General features: G+C 44.3%; 1 protein-coding gene across 2 annotated transcripts in view; it reads left to right on the forward strand.

The window, feature by feature from the left end:
* The window catches only part of LOC121693707 (serine/threonine-protein kinase PAK 6), a 30,152-nt gene that overhangs the window by 7,144 nt on the left and 3,903 nt on the right, over positions 1 to 19,105 (forward strand). For both annotated transcript variants that reach the window (XM_042073329.1, XM_042073330.1), the window contains exons 2-6: positions 5,523 to 5,748; positions 11,223 to 11,948; positions 13,689 to 14,231; positions 15,427 to 15,560; positions 18,239 to 18,365. In XM_042073329.1, coding sequence (XP_041929263.1) covers positions 5,523 to 5,748; positions 11,223 to 11,948; positions 13,689 to 14,231; positions 15,427 to 15,560; positions 18,239 to 18,365 — 1,756 coding nt within the window. The remainder of the gene's footprint in view (positions 1 to 5,522; positions 5,749 to 11,222; positions 11,949 to 13,688; positions 14,232 to 15,426; positions 15,561 to 18,238; positions 18,366 to 19,105) is intronic.

Raw genomic sequence — 19,105 nt, forward strand, 5'->3', positions numbered from 1 at the left:
TCCTGTCCTTTGATACCGTGTGTGTGTGTGAGTGAGTGAAAAAGAGGCAGAAAATGTTTGTGTGTGTGTGTACAAAGGGACAGAAACATCCCTATCACACACACACACACTTTGAGAGGTGATGCAGTCTCATTATACTCAAAGGTCAAACCGGTCACTGTGATGAAGCTGACAGAGGACCAGTCTGTGCTTGTGCGGCCACCACACCAGTGCACCAACACAAACACACACACTCACACACTCACACACACACACACACACACACACTGAAAAACAGCTGTTCCGACCCGGTCACTATCTCTGCCGCCAAACAAAATCTATGTGTGTAATTTGGACGGGATTATGCTTATTTGTGCACGGGCGAGTACAAAAAAAGAGGATTACGGAGCGTCTCTCTCCCACCCACACCTCCCAATGTGACACGGATCCAGGACGGAAACTGTGAACGCGAGCCCAAAATTGGATCAGCACAGGGCAAGGCGGGCGGGCGGGCTCGGCGCTAATCCCTCACTAGCATCGCTATCACTACCTGCCTGCTCTTTGTGTGCTTGTGTGGCGTGCCTGCTTGCGTTAGCAGACGTTCCATCAGTTATATCATTATAACATCACCCCCCCTCTTTTTCTGGTCTTCAGCAAAGAGGACTTAATAGCAAATCTCTCCTCCTCCTCTCTCTTTTCAGTAGTCTCTATTTTCTCCCTGTATGGCTGTCTCTTTTGTCCATGTATGTATGTATTATCTATCTCCTTCAGCCCCCTCTGTCTCACATACAGTCTATTTCACTCTCTGCCTGCCTGTCTGTCTCTATTTCTGTCTCATTTGCTCTCTCTCGCTCTCTGAATGTGAGATGGAGGTTAATTTCACCACCTTCCTCTATGTTCTCCCCCTCCCTCACTCACTCATTCACTGACTCTCTCACTCACTTACTCAAACACACACACACATACACACAGGCTCACTTACTCACTCTTACACACACTTTCACTCATTCATCCCCCAGGTCAGGATTGACAGGGAAGTTCTTACAAGATAGCTCTTTCCAGGGATGCAATGTGAAGCCTTGGTTTAATGTTGCATGTGGCTAATGGTTTGGACAATAATTTGGATAAGTTTATTTATTTCATTTCATTTTTTAATATTTACTCATTTATATGTTTCACAGTGAGTAGCTTTTCAGTTTCCGCTCAAAGCACCCAGTGACAAGGCTCTTAGTATAATGCCATAATGACCTACCTTTTAAAATTATTTTTTATTTAACCTTCAGATCTTTTCTGTCCTTTACAGGACTACAGAAACCTTGTGTTGGAGAGGCTTTGTGTTACGTTGTATTGCTCAGTACTTTAATGGAAAATTCATTTGACTATTCATCTGGTTAATGGAGAATTAACCACATCAGGCATAATTTCTGGATTTCAGTGATTTTTTATTTATTATTGTTACAGAAAATGTCACTGCTACTATAGCAAGAGATGCTATAGCTAAATGATGTTATTTCCTGAAAGAATGTTGTTATGAGAATGTCATAGGGCAATAGCACCTATCTAGTCAAGTTGCTTTGTCTTCATAAGTAAATAGGACTTGTAACTAATGCCTTTGCTGGTTGAGTTTACTACCGTGGTTCTGTTATTCTTGTCTTTCCTACAGAATGAAAAAATCAATTATCTGTTGTTATCAGCCACACCATAAGCTTAGTGGATTATCTGGGGTCGATAGCAGGGCATGTGCTTGCGATTAAAAGATGTAAATTAATAATGATATCTAATTTTCAATTTATTCTGCAGAGCATGGCATTCAGATGCTTTTTTATAATCCGATTTCAGCTCCTTGATGCACAAATCTGTCATTGACGAGTCCTCTGAAACAGGAAGCCGGGCAGGCTTTAGAGGAAGTGGAGGGACCAGAGGGAGCTTTCCCCCTTTAAAGCTAAAACTAAAATGGGGGCATACATGAGAGAAGAGCCACACACAATCACAAACAAACATACTGAAGACTGAATCTTTGCTGTTAAAAATCCTTTGAAAAATGGCTTTAGAAGCAATGGACCTAGTATAGCAGAGCAATAGAAAGCAATAGCAATAGAGAGCTACGTCCTCTGCTAATATAGCTATATATATCTATATGTACCAGGCTATCTAACTGCTGTTGAAGTGTCTGTAATGTTGCGGCCACTGATGCAGTATACACAGATTGTGTTTGCGATAGCGGTTGGCAATACTCTTATGGTTTGCACCCAGGGTTCAGGGGGCAGGCTCAAGTTTCACTCCCCCCATAAACACCTATCGATCTGTTTGGGTTGGACAAACAAAAGCTTTGCTAGTAAATATTTAGGCTCCTGTTGATAGTATCAGTACAGCTCTTCACAGAAATACAATATGACGTTTCAGTGTGATAGCATGAAGCCCACTCCATAGGGAGAGAAGGGAGCTGAAGGATATTGCTAAAGTAAGTCACACAGTCTCTCGGGACTGGGCTGTATTGCAGTGTTTTACAAATAGACAGGGTTGTGTGGATCTGAAACATTTAACCTTAGGAATACACAGCTTGCTCTTAAATTGGCTTTAGGGAATTGCATGGGTCACTGTCCATATGGGGACCCATGCCTTTCATATATTGAACAGGGAGAGAGTTGTGTTCATGTAAATTGTAAACTGTTGGTGATTATTCTCTCCAATGCGATAATTTTTTATCACTAAGTTTTCCTGGTACTTACAGTACTTTGCGAACATGTTGTTCAGGATTAACTGTCTGAATCACAGGGCTGAGGATGGCAAAAAGCCTTTCTGTGTTTTAGGCCAATAGAAAAAAAACAAGGTTCCTGTCACAGAAATGCACCACTCCACCACATACACACTGTTGCCCACATTTGTTATCAACCACCCACCCACACACACATACACACACAGACACACGCACACACACACACACACACACACACACGCACACAAAAACAACCACAAAAAAACCTTTATACACATGTACATACATTCATTTACATTCACATTCACATTCACATTCACATTCACATTCACATGCACATGCACACACACACACACACACACACACACACACACACACACACACACATAGAATATTGCATACAAAATCATTTTATCATACCATCCTTAAAGGGGTCAGTTCAGTTTGTCCGTCCTGTATTAGGGTGGGTCCATGGGGAGACCACAGGACATGCATACAGTATGCAGCATATTAGAGCACTTATTGAGTTATCCATGAAGGACTAGGGAGTCTGACGTTGTATGTGTGTGTGTGTGACCAAGGGACACTCCTATGTGTGGGTTTCAGTCTTATCCTGCTTGCATGTGATTCAATTTGTGTGTGTGTGTGTATGTGTGTGTGTGTGTGTGTGTGTGTGTGTGCACGCATGCTATAGCCTACATGCCTCGCATGCATGTGATCCATTGTTTAACGTTAGTGCAAGGGCGTCTTAAAGATCACATCTATAGATATGAGTAGGGTGCCCTTGCATGCATGTCATTGCGTGTGTGTATGTGTCTTCTTTCATAACTTGTCTCAGTTGTGTGTGTATGTGTCTCAATCATGTGAATGCTTATATTGAACTCCCCCTTCACCCCCCCTCCCCCCTCTCTCTCTCCCTTTCTCTCTCTTTCTCCCTCTCTCTTCTTCCTCTGGCCTGTCCCAGTGAGTCAGGCTGATCCTGCACATGGATGCGGGCTCCATCTCTCTGCTCCGTGCTCCCCCCTGTGAGGCAGAGAGGAGGCTGGGGGCCGGCGGCCTGCTCAGTCACTGATACAACTCATAACAGGCCCCATTACAGCTGATTACACAGTGTCTGAGGGCCAAAGCACTGTGACATGGCAGAGCAGGAGGAGGGGGGGAGAGAGAGAGAGAGAGTGGAAAAGAGAGGAGAGAGAGAGAGCGCTGATGAAGAAGGGGCTTCAGGGGACGAAAGGAGAGTGAGAGAATTGGGGATAGAGACATGAATATGAAGAGTGAAAGGGGGAAAAGAGAGGCAGTGCTCATTCATTTATTCAGCGTCTCATCTTATCTGTTAAATTCTTTCTTGGCGTCGGCGTTCGATCTGTCCTCCAGGGCCGGCCGGGGCCTCGGCTCATGTTTCCGCATCCATCTCAAAATCGAGCATCTGCTCAGCTGCTTGGTGTCGCGTCCAAGTTCTTGGGCCGTATCATAACAAGAGCGGCGCATCAAACGCCCACTACAGGGGCGCTGGCTCCATGGGTGGGAGGCGACGTCGCGGGCACGCTGACGCTCACGGTCGCGCTCACACTCACACTCACACTCACACTCACACTCGTGCTCACTCTCGCTCCGTCCCCAGGACCCACGCTGCGTCGCCTCATCAATATTTATGATTACATCGTCCATTAAGTCCAGCCGAACACTAAGTCAGCAAGACTGTGCGTCACATTAACCATCAAAGGAGGCCCTTTCTAGGATGAGTGTTTGCACAAGTGCTTGACTCGGCCCTTCATCACTATGGAGTGGGGAGAGAGAAAGAGGGAGAAAGAGAGAGAGAGAGGGATAGACAGATAGAGGAGTGGGGAGAGATAAAGAGAGAGAGGGATAGAGAGGGAGGGAGAGAAAAGGTGAGGCGGGGAGGGAGAAGACTCATTGAATGCCCTCCAGAGTAAGAGGACAAACTACGAGGAGAGGGAAACTACGAGGAGAGGGAAACTACGAGGAGAGGGAAACGGGGTTAAAAAGATAAAACAGCACAAAACACAAGATGTCCTGAATGACTATTTTCCCTGGAAATAAGGAAAGTGGACGCTTGGTGGGCAGGGTACCCTTGGGAGCAGTTGCATGGCAAGTCTGAGGTTACGGCGATGTCGTGTCTTTGTGGCATGGGCCTTTTCTCTCCCTTTCCTCTCCTCGGCTAATGCACTGCTAACCCTCAGGCCTGGTCCAGCGGCTCACTCAAGTGCGCTCTGCTCAGCCTGTCAGATAAAGGCCATGAGAGGAAGAGCGAGCCCTAATTGAGCAGATATCCTTCATTTCGTGTGGGCACACACACCCATCCCCACCGCCCCCCCCCACCCTCCATCCTGCTCCCAGGCAAGTAGAGAGGCTCAGATGCCACTAAGGGAGACAGGAAAAAGCTTGTCCGACCCGACTTAAGCATTTTAGATGAGGGATAGAAAATGCTCATTGCGTAGCCTTGCAAGAGGCAGAAGCGCAGCACTGGAGGTTCTAATCCAGGGAACATAAGCAAGCTTGAAATCAGCACTGGTGTAATTTTAGACTAACATTTATAGCTGTGTGTTTGGTGTGCTTGTGCGCCAAGGGAGCGAGCTCGTGACAGCGTTTGTGGATTTTGACCATGCTTGATCAGGGTACATGAGCCTGCTTCTAAGCCCACAAGGTGCCTTTCATCTTTTCCCGAAGCATCCGGCGCAGATATATTAAAAGTGTCTATATGTGGCACCTGCACTGAAAAAAAACCCAAAACCAAACAGAGAAAGAACAACAAAGTCACATTGCGTGTCTTCGATTAACAGACCGCTTTTTTTTATTATCCTGACAGGTTTCCGTGTATAGAGCTGACGATGTTCCGCAAGAAGAAAAAGAAGAGACCGGAAATATCAGCGCCAAAGAACTTTGAGCACCGGGTCCACACGTCGTTCGATGCCAAGCGTGGTTGCTTCGTGGGCCTGCCAACCCAATGGCAGAGCATCATAGAGAACCTGCGCAGGCCCCGGCCCATGGTGGACCCATCCAGGATAACGCCGGTGGAGCTCAAACCAAAGAAGGTACCTCAGCACGGCTCTGGTCACGTATGGCTGGGATCACGTGTCCTGGTCCTGAGTATCTGTACTGTAGAGAGGCTGTTATGCTTTGATTGCCTGGCCTGTACAGTACATTCATGTTCTTATGTGACTTTATGGGTCATGTCTCCTGAGAGAGACATTTTTAATCTCTACTGATCTGCCTGGTAGGGCAAAGGTTAACTGAGACATTCTAATCTCACTGCTTATCTAATCAGAAGTATATTAATGTCATTTATGCCAGTGCATTGGTGAAGCCACTCCTTACCTCCTGTGTTTGATTATACATATAAGTCATATTTATGTAATTACACTATAAATGTCTCTCTTTTTTTACTAGCATACAGTTTTACTGTCATGCATACATTGCCATAAACATACATTGCATTGCATTAGACATTTTTATCTGTTAGAAAAAATGGCTTTTTGCCATTTTTTTTCAAATTTCCCCATACAATCTATAAATATAGCATTCTATGTATTCATCAAATTGAGCTAGAATGCTTTCAGTGTAGAAGTGTTTTACTTAGTGAGCGTGTGAGAGACTGTGAATCTGTTCTAGCATCAGCTGGTGGATGGAGTAGGCGATGAAGCCCAGATTGTTTTTATGTAACTGCACAGGTGTCTGGAGGTGCAGAGTGCCTGTTGTGTGTAGTCATGCCTGTCTCTCAATTAGGCCTTTTTTCTTAGTTAACTACCTAGAAATAGAATGACGTTTTTATTTACCTCCCCACTGATTACTGCTGTGCCTGTTCCGTTCATGTTTCTATGTGTTTTCTTAGGTCAGGAGTAAGTTGTAGTATGTTGTAAGGACACTTTGTTGTCTTGTTCCAATTACACTTAAGGTGCAGGCTACCAGTTAAGAGGAGGCAGGCTGGCACGTTGATTAGCAGGCACTACCCCTGGATGGTGCAATCCAGTGACATATGAGTACACGCCAGGACATTGCAGCTGAACGCTCTCCATTGTCTCACTTAAAAGCGAGATCAGAAAACAGCACTGAGGACAGCATCTCTCCCTCTCTCTCTCCCTCTCTCTCCCCCCTTCCCCCTCTCTCTTTCTCTCTCTCTATTTCCTCTATTTCTCTCTCTCTCACACACACACACACACACAAACACACACACACACACACACACACACAAACTTGCGCACATTAACCACACTCACAAATACACACACATATGCAAACACCCCCTTTCTGCTCCCCTCCCCTCTCTCTCCCTTTCTCCCCCTCTCCTCCCATCCCTCCCTCTCTCCACTTGCTGTCATATTGCTTTCTTATCTATCATGAGGCTGGGCTAACGACCCTGCTGTGTACACTGACTGTACAACGCCAGTCCTTAGAGGGGCTGCAAGATTTATTACTCCTCGACGGCAATTAATAACGATCCGCCGTGCCTACTGCCTACCCACCCACAGCAGGCCCAGCCACCAAAAACTGCAGGAGCAGCAGAGAGAGAGAGGAAGAGAGGGAGGGAGGGAGGGAGAGAGAGACAATAGGAAGGAGAGAGAATGGGAGTATGTGTGAGAGAGAAATGGAGTTGAGAGAGAAGATAAAGAGAGATAGAAAGAGATATGGATTAAGAGAGAGGAGAGACAAAGGGTGAGAAAGAGAGAGGGTAGGGGACAGTGAACAGAAGAAAGAAAGGAAGACAGAGAGAAAGAAAGAGTTTGAAGGAAGAAATATATGTATTAGTGTATGAGAGTGTGTATTTTCTGTGCTTTTGAATGTACAGTATGTATACTGTAGCCTACTGTATGTGTGTGAGAAGAGAGCAAGAGAGGAAAAGAGAGATAGAGACAATGAGAGATTCACCTTCCAGGTCCTGGGGTTTCCTCCTGGAACGTCTACAACCACGCAACACAGAGCAAAGTGGGGGAAATCAGTTCATGTGTTTCCATCGGCACATTGGACGGGTGCGGGGTGTGCGTTCTGAAACGGCCTTGTCAGCTCGGGGCCATGTGTGCGGCGGCATATGGCTGTGAGCTGTGATATAAGATGTGGATTTGCAGCACTATGTGGGATAATCTGCTGCCGTGCTGAGAAGTGCTGCAGTGTCCTGAGGGGAAACAGTAAAGGGTAAACAAGCACCAATATTACACGGCAGCACTCCGGAGTGGAGCAGAACAGCTCCGTACAGCAGCACTAGTGATTTAAAAGCAGCATCAGTGGAGCAGGAGCACCTTGTGTTTTAGTTCAGTGTGGTGTTTTGGTTTAGAAACATGTTTATATTCGCATCGTCAGTGCAAGTGTGTCTCAGTTAGAGGACAAGGTGAGATGTGAAATGTGGCCACGGCACCTGAGCATCTGTGTCGCACAGGACAAGAACAGGGACGGACAGAAAGACAGACACTGATGCAGAAAAGTCAGGTGTGCACTCTATAAATAGTGCACTTAAATGTATTCTGAAATGTACTAAATGCACTTTTGCTTATGTGCTAATGTTTAGATAAGTTAAAAACAGTAACACTAACACCTAAGTACGTTTTGTAAATGTTATTAATATAAAAAGAATACTTTGATTCACAATCATTCAACTATTCAATCAATCAATACATCAATCAGTTTATTGAGAATTAATGTTTTTTTTACAATCGCTAACATTCTTTTGACTAGCCTGACGTCGTCATACTCAATCTTAGTCAGAATTTGAGTCTGATACTGCTCCATTGGGATGTGATTATGGTGTGTTTTTCAACAGGGGTTCTTCTTCTCCACAAATGCCTTAACATTGTTTTCTGGTTATTGCGCTGTCAATATCTTGTACCACAGACATTAGGAAGAATGTTGTTAGGAAGAATGAGACGCTTTTTATTTAAATGTCACTTACAAAGACATCGTACCATACTGAAAGTTAATATTTTGTCACTAGCAACATCTGTCCTCTGTCAAACACAGTTGCATTCAGCTCTGAACAAAACCGGTCAGGAGTTCTGGTCCAAACCGTGACTCTGAACATCTTGGGCATAGTTGCCCCACAACGGAACAAGACCAGACCGAATTTCCCGTCCCCAAAATGTTGTGGGCGGGGCTAAATTTGGCTGGCATCCAGGCTAGCTTTTGACCAATCTGTATTCATTTTCAAAACTCTAACTCAGTTACCACAAAGGCCTACTGTTTTGGCCATACCATTAACACACGTCATGTTGTTTTCACGCAATATGCAGGCAATGAACACTTACATTTTCTTTGCATACAAGTTTACCCAATACCAAAATTATGAATCTTTCTGGTCTAATTTGCAAATGCTTACACACAGCATGCTAGACATGAAAATCTCAAATGTCCAAATGCTATGTATGTTGTTGATCCCTGCCATCAATTTCAACTTTCCTGTAGGACAATATTACAGTGTATCATTTTATGCATTCACAGAATGATCTAGGAGAAACAATTTGAGTAAACAATACAGTAAACAACTAACTCTTTGGCTAATTTCACGATGTACTGTATGTGGGTTGCTGTGTTAAGAGTTTTGAAAAACGTATTGTACGTAATGTATATTAAGGATAGAATATTCCACAAGATTTAAGTGGAGCATGGCCTCACTGTGAGTCTGATTAACTGGCTGTTGGAAACTTTTGTGGAGAAGTTAAGCAAGCACAGCGTCATGCCAAGGGTTTCATTACCCCCTCCCCCCTAGTGTAGTTGTGTGCCATGCGTCACAGCTATGTGCCACACAATTCTTTTTGTGTCACCCTGATGTGAGCTGGAGGTGACAGCACACCAAAACATCCTCGAGACAGAATGGTGTTGCATCAGACGTGGGGAGTATTGGAACGTCAGGACATTCTCGTGTGCATGATTGGTCCCCTCTGAAGCATCGGTGCCTGACAGATACTACATGTAAGCACAGAAATGCTCTGTTTTCTCACATTGAGCAAAATACTGTTGCAATAAAATTCTTGAACGTAGCAGGCCACAGCAGGTTATCCGTCCTTGTACGCCTGAATAAATGCCCTAAAGACACAAATTCAGAACAGATTCATCCTTACTGCCAAAATACAGAGTATGCATGTTGATACATATTTATAGAGCTTTTAACCCTTCCCTTTACAGTCCACTAATTACTTAGTATTTACTAGTGCTGAGTATTTACTAAGTGCTGAGTATTTTTTGGGGACTGTAAAAGGAAGGGTTAGCAGCTTTTTATTGAAAGTGAAGTGCAGAGCTGTCTAGTAAGCTCTAGATGATGGTGACCTTCCCATCCCCAGCACAGTGCTCTACCTCTTTAGCCTGAGGAGCCGCTTTTGTGTGCTTCTAGCTCTGGTGCCTTTGAAAATAAAACTATGAAAAAAGAAAACACATTTTAGGCTAACACTTTTTTTAAAAGATGTCTGCATTCATACAAGACTTAAAAGACTTTATTTATTTATTTTTTTATGTAGTTAATGCATCAGTCTTTATTTGTTTTCTTCTGCTATTTTCATTTTTGTATTCATGTAATTTCTTAATGGTTTATTTAATGATCCCAAATGGATGCTTATCTATTTACCACATAATGAAACTGTCAACAAACGTGAACTATGATGAGATGACTCAGAGCAAATCTAATCTTATTTGCACTGTTTATTGCCAACAGTGTCAAATGTCAACTGCCAAACAGATTTCAGTCAGTTGGATCCTTTTCACTGCTTTTGTTTTCTCATATGCTTTCAGTTATTATCTGTGTATCAGAATTGGGCATTTTCTGTTGTCATGTGGGATGTAAAAGGTGATATGTCCGTCCACAAATGCACACACACAGGTCATGTATCAGAGCCGCCGTTGTAACCTCCAGTATTTCAGACTTTTACGGTTGGATTCAACAGAGGCACAGATTATCAGAACGAGTTTGAAGAGGTTATTTCAGAGTTCCCAAATTAGCTCCCCTTTGAAGAGCAATGTCTTCAGATCTGCTCTCATAAGCCCAAAGCCCAAAGGTCTGCTCCGACTGCACTCAAAGTGGCACGCAAATCTCAAGAAAGCACTCCTTCACTCTCTCTTTCTGTCTCTCCATCTGTCGGACAGGCTCTCTCACTTTCTGTCTCTCTCTCTCACTTCCCTATCTCTGTGACTCTGCCTCCATTTAGTTTTTTCATCTTAGGCTCTCTCTTTCCTTCCCTGACAGACATGCGCTCAGACAGACAGACATGACATGCTCTTAGACAGACAGACATGCGCTCAGACAGACAGACATGACATGCTCTCAGACTGACAGACATGCTCTCAGACAGACAGACATGCTCTTAGACAGACAGACATGCGCATGCGCTCAGACAGACAGACATGACATGCGCTCAGACAGACAGACATGCGCTCAGACAGACAGACATGACATGCTCTCAGACAGACAGACATGCGCTCAGACAGACAGACATGCACTCAGACAGACAGACAGACATGCGCTCAGACAGACAGACAGACATGCTCTCTCTAATTGTGTCTCTCTTTCTCCCTCTTCCTTCCCTCCTCTCAGACCATAGTGCGTGGGAGTTTCATTGGCCATGGGGACTACATCTCCGCCATGCTGTCCGACATGAGCCGCCTGTCGGTCAGCAGTTCCAACTCCCTGCGCAAGAGCAGCCCGTCGGCACGCAAGCGGGCGCAGTCGCTGGGCCGCCTGGGCGAGGAGCGCGAGGGCGAGCCCTACCAGTACGAGGACCTGGCGCTTGCTGACCCACACGGCGGCGAGTGCGCGGACAGCGGACAGGGGCGCTGGCGGGAACGCGAGCGGGCGCGGATCGTGCACAGCGAGAGTGGCACGCCACACATGGGCATGAAGAAGAGCGTGACGCTGCAGCCCAATGGAATGCTGCCCCGCGCCAAGTCCACGCACGAGGTCAGCATCACGTCACTGGAGGCCATCGGGCCCCCGCCATTCCCACCTCCGCTGCCCCCTCCGCCCATCCCTGTGCCCTACCCTCCACCCATGTACCTTTGTGGCGGCGGAGGCGGTGGCGAGATGGGCAGCCCCACCGAGCGCCTGATGGCACGGAGGGATGTGGCACCACCGCCATCCCGGCCACTGCCACCCCCAGGCCAGAGGCCCATGTCGTGCTTCTACACCCCTGCCGGACATGTCCAGCCACCGCCACCACCACTGCCACCACCAATGGGGGAGCCTGGTGGACATCCCCCTGAACGATTCCTCATCCACTCACAGAACAGCCCTGGGAGGCCGTACTCGTCCTACGACCTGAAGGTGAACCTCTTCTCTCTCTCTCTCTCTCTCTCTCTCTCTCTCTCTCTCTCTTTCTCTCTCTCTCTCTTTCTGCCCAGCTGCGTCATACTGCAGTTTTTCATGTGAGTGACTCACAGGGTGAATATAACGCAGTGTGGGGGCACGGCTACTTTTGACAGACAAGTGGAATAGCCATGGTGTAATGAGGTCAGAAGGATGGAAACAGCGTTCCTGTGCACTAATCGGGGGAAATAAAGTTATTTGGCAGGACTTTGCAGATCCTAGTTAGAATCTATTAATGAGGGTGTTCTTGTAGAACTATTTTACAGGCAATTAGCTTGATACAGAAACTTACAAAGAATGTTACAAATAAACAAAGAAAAGAACTTTAACTTCAAATTAGACGGAATGTGACTATTGATCCAGCATGTTGCATCTGGTGAATACCAATGATATGGAGATACAAGTGTCATTTAGCTCTTTGTATCCCTTGTACTCTTGTAGGCGTACATGAGAGCTCTTGTGTACAAATTGAGATCTCTTGCAAAACTGACATCACTGACACAGGAAATGATTACTTATGCATTTCTGGTACAAAATACTGTGTTTTCACATCTGTTGTAAATGTTAGGAAGTTATATAGTGTAATATAAGGATAGTGTTTAATTTCACCTCCTTGGTTCTGAGAGGCTCCTTTAAGCATACTTTTGAGCGTTACCAGCACTTTTTTCTGATGGTACAAATATGTATGTGGGAGGCTCAGATGTGAAGACACTAAATCAAGTTATTGCCTCACTAGTCTAACTCAGGTGAAGTCCAGATGATGAAATTTCTTTACTTAATGGCAACATATCTGTATTGATTTGCCTTGAAAAGAACTGCAGGCACTGACTCGCAGCTTTGCGTGCTAACTCTGATGCCAGGACCCATTGCTCCATCCTTCCTGAAAACAAGTTTCTGCTGGATCTCAGGATGTGTTGATGCAATCCCCACTCCTTCCCTCCCTAAAGGCACACTCCCACTCTCCCCCTCCCTTCCTCCCTCTCTCCCCCTCCCTTCCTCCCTCTCTCACTGCGGCAGGTTTGCTCAATTAAAGCTGTTAGTTTTTCAAGGTGATAAAACATGATTTGGGAGCTAAAGGCTTCACAGGCTGGGGAGGGCAGTGGGGCTGTAAACATTACGACACTAGCCTTTGGCAGTGTCTCCGAGTGTACCCAGAGTCCCGTGGGGCTGGCATGAGAGGGCACAGTGGCGTGCTAGCATGGGGGGCAGGGGGGTTGCGGAGGTGGCAAGGTGTCTAGCCTCCATTAGCATGCAGCGACGTAGCCGGGGAGGGCAAAGACCTCTGGGAGATGTGCCAACGCTTGTCCTTTTTTATCTCTAACTCTCTTTTTCTTTCATTTACTCTCTCTCTCTCACTCTCTCTCTTTCTGTCTATGCCCTCTGCATCCCTCTGCATGTTCTCCCTCTCTCTGTCTCTCTCTCTTGTCTGCTCTCTTTAGGTCTGTCTGTGTGTATTTGCTTTCTCTGCACTCTTTCTCTCTCTCTCTCTCTCTCTCTCTCTTTCTCTCTCTCTCTCTTTCTCTCTCTCTCTCTCTCTCTTTCTCTCTCTCTCTCTCTCTCTTTCTCTCTGATTGACATGTTCTGTGTTTCTCTTCCTCTCCTTCCCTCTTCCCAATCTAACTTAAATTTACATATATTCACTCTCTCCCTCTCTCTCTCCCTCCCTCCCTCCCTCCCTCTCTCCTGTCTGTCTCCCAGGCCGACGCTGTCTTTAGGCACCAGCCTGGTCTCTTCGCCAGCTGCACCAACAGCCCTATGATGAGCAGCGGCGCCCGTCCACCTCACCGGACCGTGCGCTCCTCGTCCAGCTACACCATCGGCCTGTCACCCAACATCAGCCTGCGGCCCGGCGGGCCCGAGCCCTACCTGCGCCACTCGGCCAGCACCAACCCAGGCTTCTACCCGCGGCAGGACAGTCCGTCCCAGCCTCGGCCCTCGCCCACGGGCTCGCTGGCCACCAGTCCGCCAGGCACCTGCTCGCCCGCCTTCCGGCCGCCCCAGCACCCGTCGCCACGGCCACCGCCTGACCCGCCCAAGGTGACCCACGAGCAGTTCAAGGCGGCACTGCAGATGGTGGTGGACAAGGGCGACCCACGCTCCTACCTGGACAACTTTGTGAAGATTGGCGAGGGCTCGACAGGGGTGGTGTGCATCGCGTGTGAGAAGCACAGCGGCCGACAGGTGGCCGTCAAGATGATGGACCTGCGCAGGCAGCAGCGAAGGGAGCTGCTGTTTAATGAGGTAGAACGCCCCAATGATTAAAAAAATGGGGAAAATGCAATAAAATCAAACCCTCTCGTCCCTATATATGCCCCACCTGCTGATGGTGGCATGCAGACTAGAGAGCCCTGTCCCTTAGGGAGATTTGAAATGTCTCACCTTTGACGGGAGGAGAGTGGATGCTATTCAATTTGTCATGTGGTAAAAAAGCGAAGACAGAGTCACTGAGGCTTAAACCCCAACAGAACGGTTGCAATGAGACAGAGCCAGGTTTAGATCTGCCATTCTGAGATTGCATCCTGGAATGCAATACTTCACTCATAAATCATTGAAATGAATACAGTATGTGTATAACACTAAAGCTGTAACTTTGTGGTTCTTTGTAAAAATATTTATATGATGATTTCATATTTGAATGTAATGTTTTGACAGATTAGTTTGCAGGATATATTATTTCCATCTAAGAATGTAATGTAAAAGAATGAAGAAGTAAAAGAAAGAAGTAAATATCTAAAAATTCCTTAATACCTAATGGATTCTTTTGTAATGCATCTACATGTAATGTAATGCAATTTACTGGCTCATAACCCTTAAGGTTTCTAAATGGAAATGGGCCTTGGTGACCCAGTCAGTGAATTTCAAAAGGGCACTGTGTCAAGTATAATGCTGCATGGCTTTGGTAGAATTGGAGTGTAAAATATGTTCTTGCCCTAGCCAGACATAATAAGGGCTTAAATATTATATCTAAAATACTATTGGTGTGCAATGTTACATCTAGCTCCCCTACAATATGCATCAGCTAAGAGAACATTAAATATGTGTCCTGAAAAATAATTACATTTAAATCCACTTTAGATAGAAAGATTCATAATGAATAAATGTTATCTTTTATTTGACCCTTAGGAAAGATTCCTGGAAGCTGTGTAAAATTCTTTAGAATTCCTCTCTGTCACACTCCAAGTCTCGTTCCAATCACTTAACAGCACACTTAGCAGTATCATTTCCCATTCTCTACTCAAGAGATGAGTTGTTCACAAGAGATGTTTAATCCTCATTCTCAGCACATTCTCTTCACTATATGAGTTGTGTAAAACCGTTGGCAGCTCCCCAAATGAACCATAACAACATTGTAATTGCTGCATAGTAAAACAGTGTAACAGAGCAATAGTATTAAAGCAGGCTGTTTCAGGGCGTGTTTCTTTGCTGTGCCTCTCAGGTGGTGATCATGAGGGACTACCAGCACAAGAACGTGGTGGAGATGTTCAAGAGCGCTCTGGTCGAGGAGGAGCTTTGGGTCATCATGGAGTACCTGCAGGGTGGAGCTCTGACCAACATTGTCTCCGAGACCAGGTACACGTCCATCTGTTAACACCATGGATAGTTGAATACATTCAATTACAGGGATTTGCAGTAGGAATTATGTCCATTCCTTTTTGATATTATAGGCAATGTCTTCCATGCCTTCATAAGTTGTTCATTAGACTGTTATAATTCATTGATTTCTGGAATCAGTAAATAAATACCCCTCCCATCAGTAAAAAAGACCACTCTGCTGCCAGGATTATTTTTTTTTCTGTGAGTGCTTTCATCACCACTAGAGGACACTATAACGTTGTGTGTTAGAAGGGGTCGTGGAGTGCACTGCATGGTCTTCTTTGCACTCTCTGACAGACTACACTCACTGTCAGCCTCTGTTCCTATGGGAACCTAGCAAATTTAATTACATAATTGCATTATTACATTTTGAAATGACATGGAAAAATTGAGTTAGGTTGTCATGCAAAAAAAGAGATCCTTTTATTCTGGGTCAGTATCTCAAACCTCGGACCTCTGCGGTCTCTATTCTGCAGGCTAAATTCACTCCCCTAAAAATAGCCTATTCAACAGTGCTGAAAGTAAACAGCTAACACTGCATAAATTATCTTAGCCTTTCACTGCTGTTTACGATTGAGTGAGAAATGGCTTTGGCATTGGAGACAAGCATTGACCTAAGGGTGGAGTATTGAAAGATTATATTGAAAGAGATGCCAGATTTTTTTTCTAAGACAGTGGACAGTTGACATGACAGCTGGGGGCAGATTCAGTTTGTGTTACGTGTCAGGGTCTGTCTGTGTCAGAAAGTCAAACTGCAGACACACGGAAAGAGTGACCACAAGTTTTATTATTTAATCATAAGCTCGCAATCCCCATGGAGATATAGAAAAAAAAGACTAAAAAAAGAAATCAATCCTATGATTTATTTAGCAGAATGTAGATGAAGTTGTCCTCAGTCCTGACCAGTCTCCAAGCTGGGTTCGTAGACTGATAATTAAAAACTGGTTCTTCCATTTTGCAGCGTTTGCAATTTGTGTGCATTGGCTGGCATTAAATATGCAGCAACCCTATATTGCTGGCATTTTAATGTGACTAAAGATGTTTATTCACAGAAAATTTTCAAACTAAGTTTATGTTCTTGGAAAAGCTCAGACAATGTGATTAATTGATAAAAGTGTGAATGAATGTAAATACAGTATAGAAATGTAACTATAGATGTACAATCAGAAAATGTTGGGACGTTATGTAAAATGCAAATAAAAACAGAATGTGATAATATTTAAAAAAAACAGTTGGAACAAGGAATATTTACTACTGTGCTGCTTCACCTCTTCATTTAACAAAATTCTATAAATGTTTAGGAACTGAATGGACCAGCTGCTAGAGTGAGAATGTTGTCCCATTCCTGCCCGATGTCTTCTTCCCTGGAAAAGACATTGCCTGGATAGAAGTATACATAGCTCAAAACATGTATACATCATTCAGAATTGATTGTGCCTTGCCAGATGTGCAAGATGCCCATGCTGTAGTCACTAAAGCACCTGCACACCGTCATAGATGTTGGGTTTTGAACTGAGTACTGAAACAAGTTGGATAGGTTGGATACTTGGATAGGCCCTCTCCTCTTTAGCCCAGATGAGTCCATGATTTCCAAAAAGAATTGCAAATTTTGATTGGTCTAACCACAGGACCTTATTTCATTTTACCTCAGTCCATTTTAAACAAGCTCAGGCCCAGATAAGATGGTGGTATTTCTGACTCATGTCTAAATACAATTTTGGCTGTTGCATGGTAAGGTTTGCACTAGCATTTCTTAATTGAGTATCAAACTGTGCTCATAGACAATGGTTATCAGATATTCTCCTGTGCCCATACAATGATTTTCTTTAGAGAAACAGGTCTGGTTTTAATGCAGTGTCATCTGAGGTCCAAAAGACCACGGCCATCCAATATTGTTTTTCAGCTCTATCCCTTGTTTGCAAAGATTTCCCTGGATTCTCTGAATATGTTAATGATATTATGTACTGTAGATGATGAACTCCCCAAATACTTCACAATTTCATGTTCAGAGGCATTTAAATTGCATTGTTTCATCATTTGTCCACACAGATTTGCACAGTGTGATGAATACCCCTACATCTTTATTTCTAAGAGATTCTGCCTCTATGGGATGCTCTTTTTCATACCCAATCATGTTGCCAGTGACCCTAATTAGTTGTGAAATATTCCTCCTTTGGTTTTCTTTATCATTACACAACTATTCCAGCATTTTGTTACCTCCGTCCCAACGTGTTGCTGGTATCAAATTTAACATATTTTATGAAATAATCAAATTTGTCATTATCAACATTTGATATGTTGTCTGTGTCCTTTTTGCAACTAAATATGAGTTTATGAGATTTGCAGATTATTACATTTTGTTTTTTTTCACATTTACACAACAACCCAACTTTTTTTGATTAGGGGTTGTATTCATATATGGAAAAAAATCCATGAAATACATTTTTACATTATATATTACACATACCAGTAGAAAATATATAAGTTTAAATGTATATCTGACCTACCAGGGTTTTTTACAATTTAAGTAATTAACAGATTAATCATGCAGTTGTTCTGAAATGTGATTCCTATTTTTGGTTTCATAAACCTTTTCCATATTGTTTCCTTTGTCCCATGATGGTTTTGTCTCCCTGTGTGTCTGTTGTGTCCAGGCTGAGTGAGGAGCAGATAGCCACAGTGTGCGAGGCGGTGCTGCAAGCCCTGGCCTATCTGCACTCACAGGGCGTCATCCACAGAGACATCAAGAGTGACTCCATCCTCCTCACACTGGACGGCAGGGTGAGCGTGCTCTCTTGCGTATAACAGCAGAGGAGAGAACAGACTAGAAATACAAAATGCTCAAGTTATATAAATACTGTGGCATATATCATATATTATGCAATTCAACAATTTAACTGTTTTTAAACCAGTTTTAGGATGATTTAGCCTCCCTATGTCTGTGTACATCTACCTGTGCCTATAACCTAGTCACCAGACCTCACACCAGATTAGAAATCCTGTCCTAGGATGTAAAAATAATTGTAAAGTGTTATTTATTTGCTATATTGTGTAGTGTATGCAATGGTTTTTATATTTCCCAGTGCATCTAGGACATTGGCGCAATATATTACAATAAAATTGTATTTCTGTATAGTACATAGTACTGTACAACAGTAACCTTTGCAAACCTTACTAAATGAATAAAATCAGCAGGCTTTGCGACTAAGTTCCAACAAAGCCATGACAGGTCATTAAAGCATTTGAACAAAGTTACCATGACAGGTTAATGACATAGAGAAGGAGGAAGCAAAGCAGATAAAGCAATTAAGACACAAATGACATTCCACCCAGAAATGACACGGGACATGTGTTTAGCAGGAACTGTGTTGGGATAATGGCCCTACCATAAGGATTGTGTCAAATGAAACCATTAAGTTGTCTATCTCTCTGACTTTCTGTCCCATGGTTCTCTTCTGCTCTGCATTTAGTGAAGCTGTTCGGAAGCCAGAGGCAATTGCCTGTTACCCACTATACATGAA

Source organism: Alosa sapidissima, chromosome 19, assembly GCF_018492685.1.
Source record: "Alosa sapidissima isolate fAloSap1 chromosome 19, fAloSap1.pri, whole genome shotgun sequence".
NCBI classification, from domain to species: Eukaryota; Metazoa; Chordata; class Actinopteri; order Clupeiformes; family Clupeidae; genus Alosa; species Alosa sapidissima.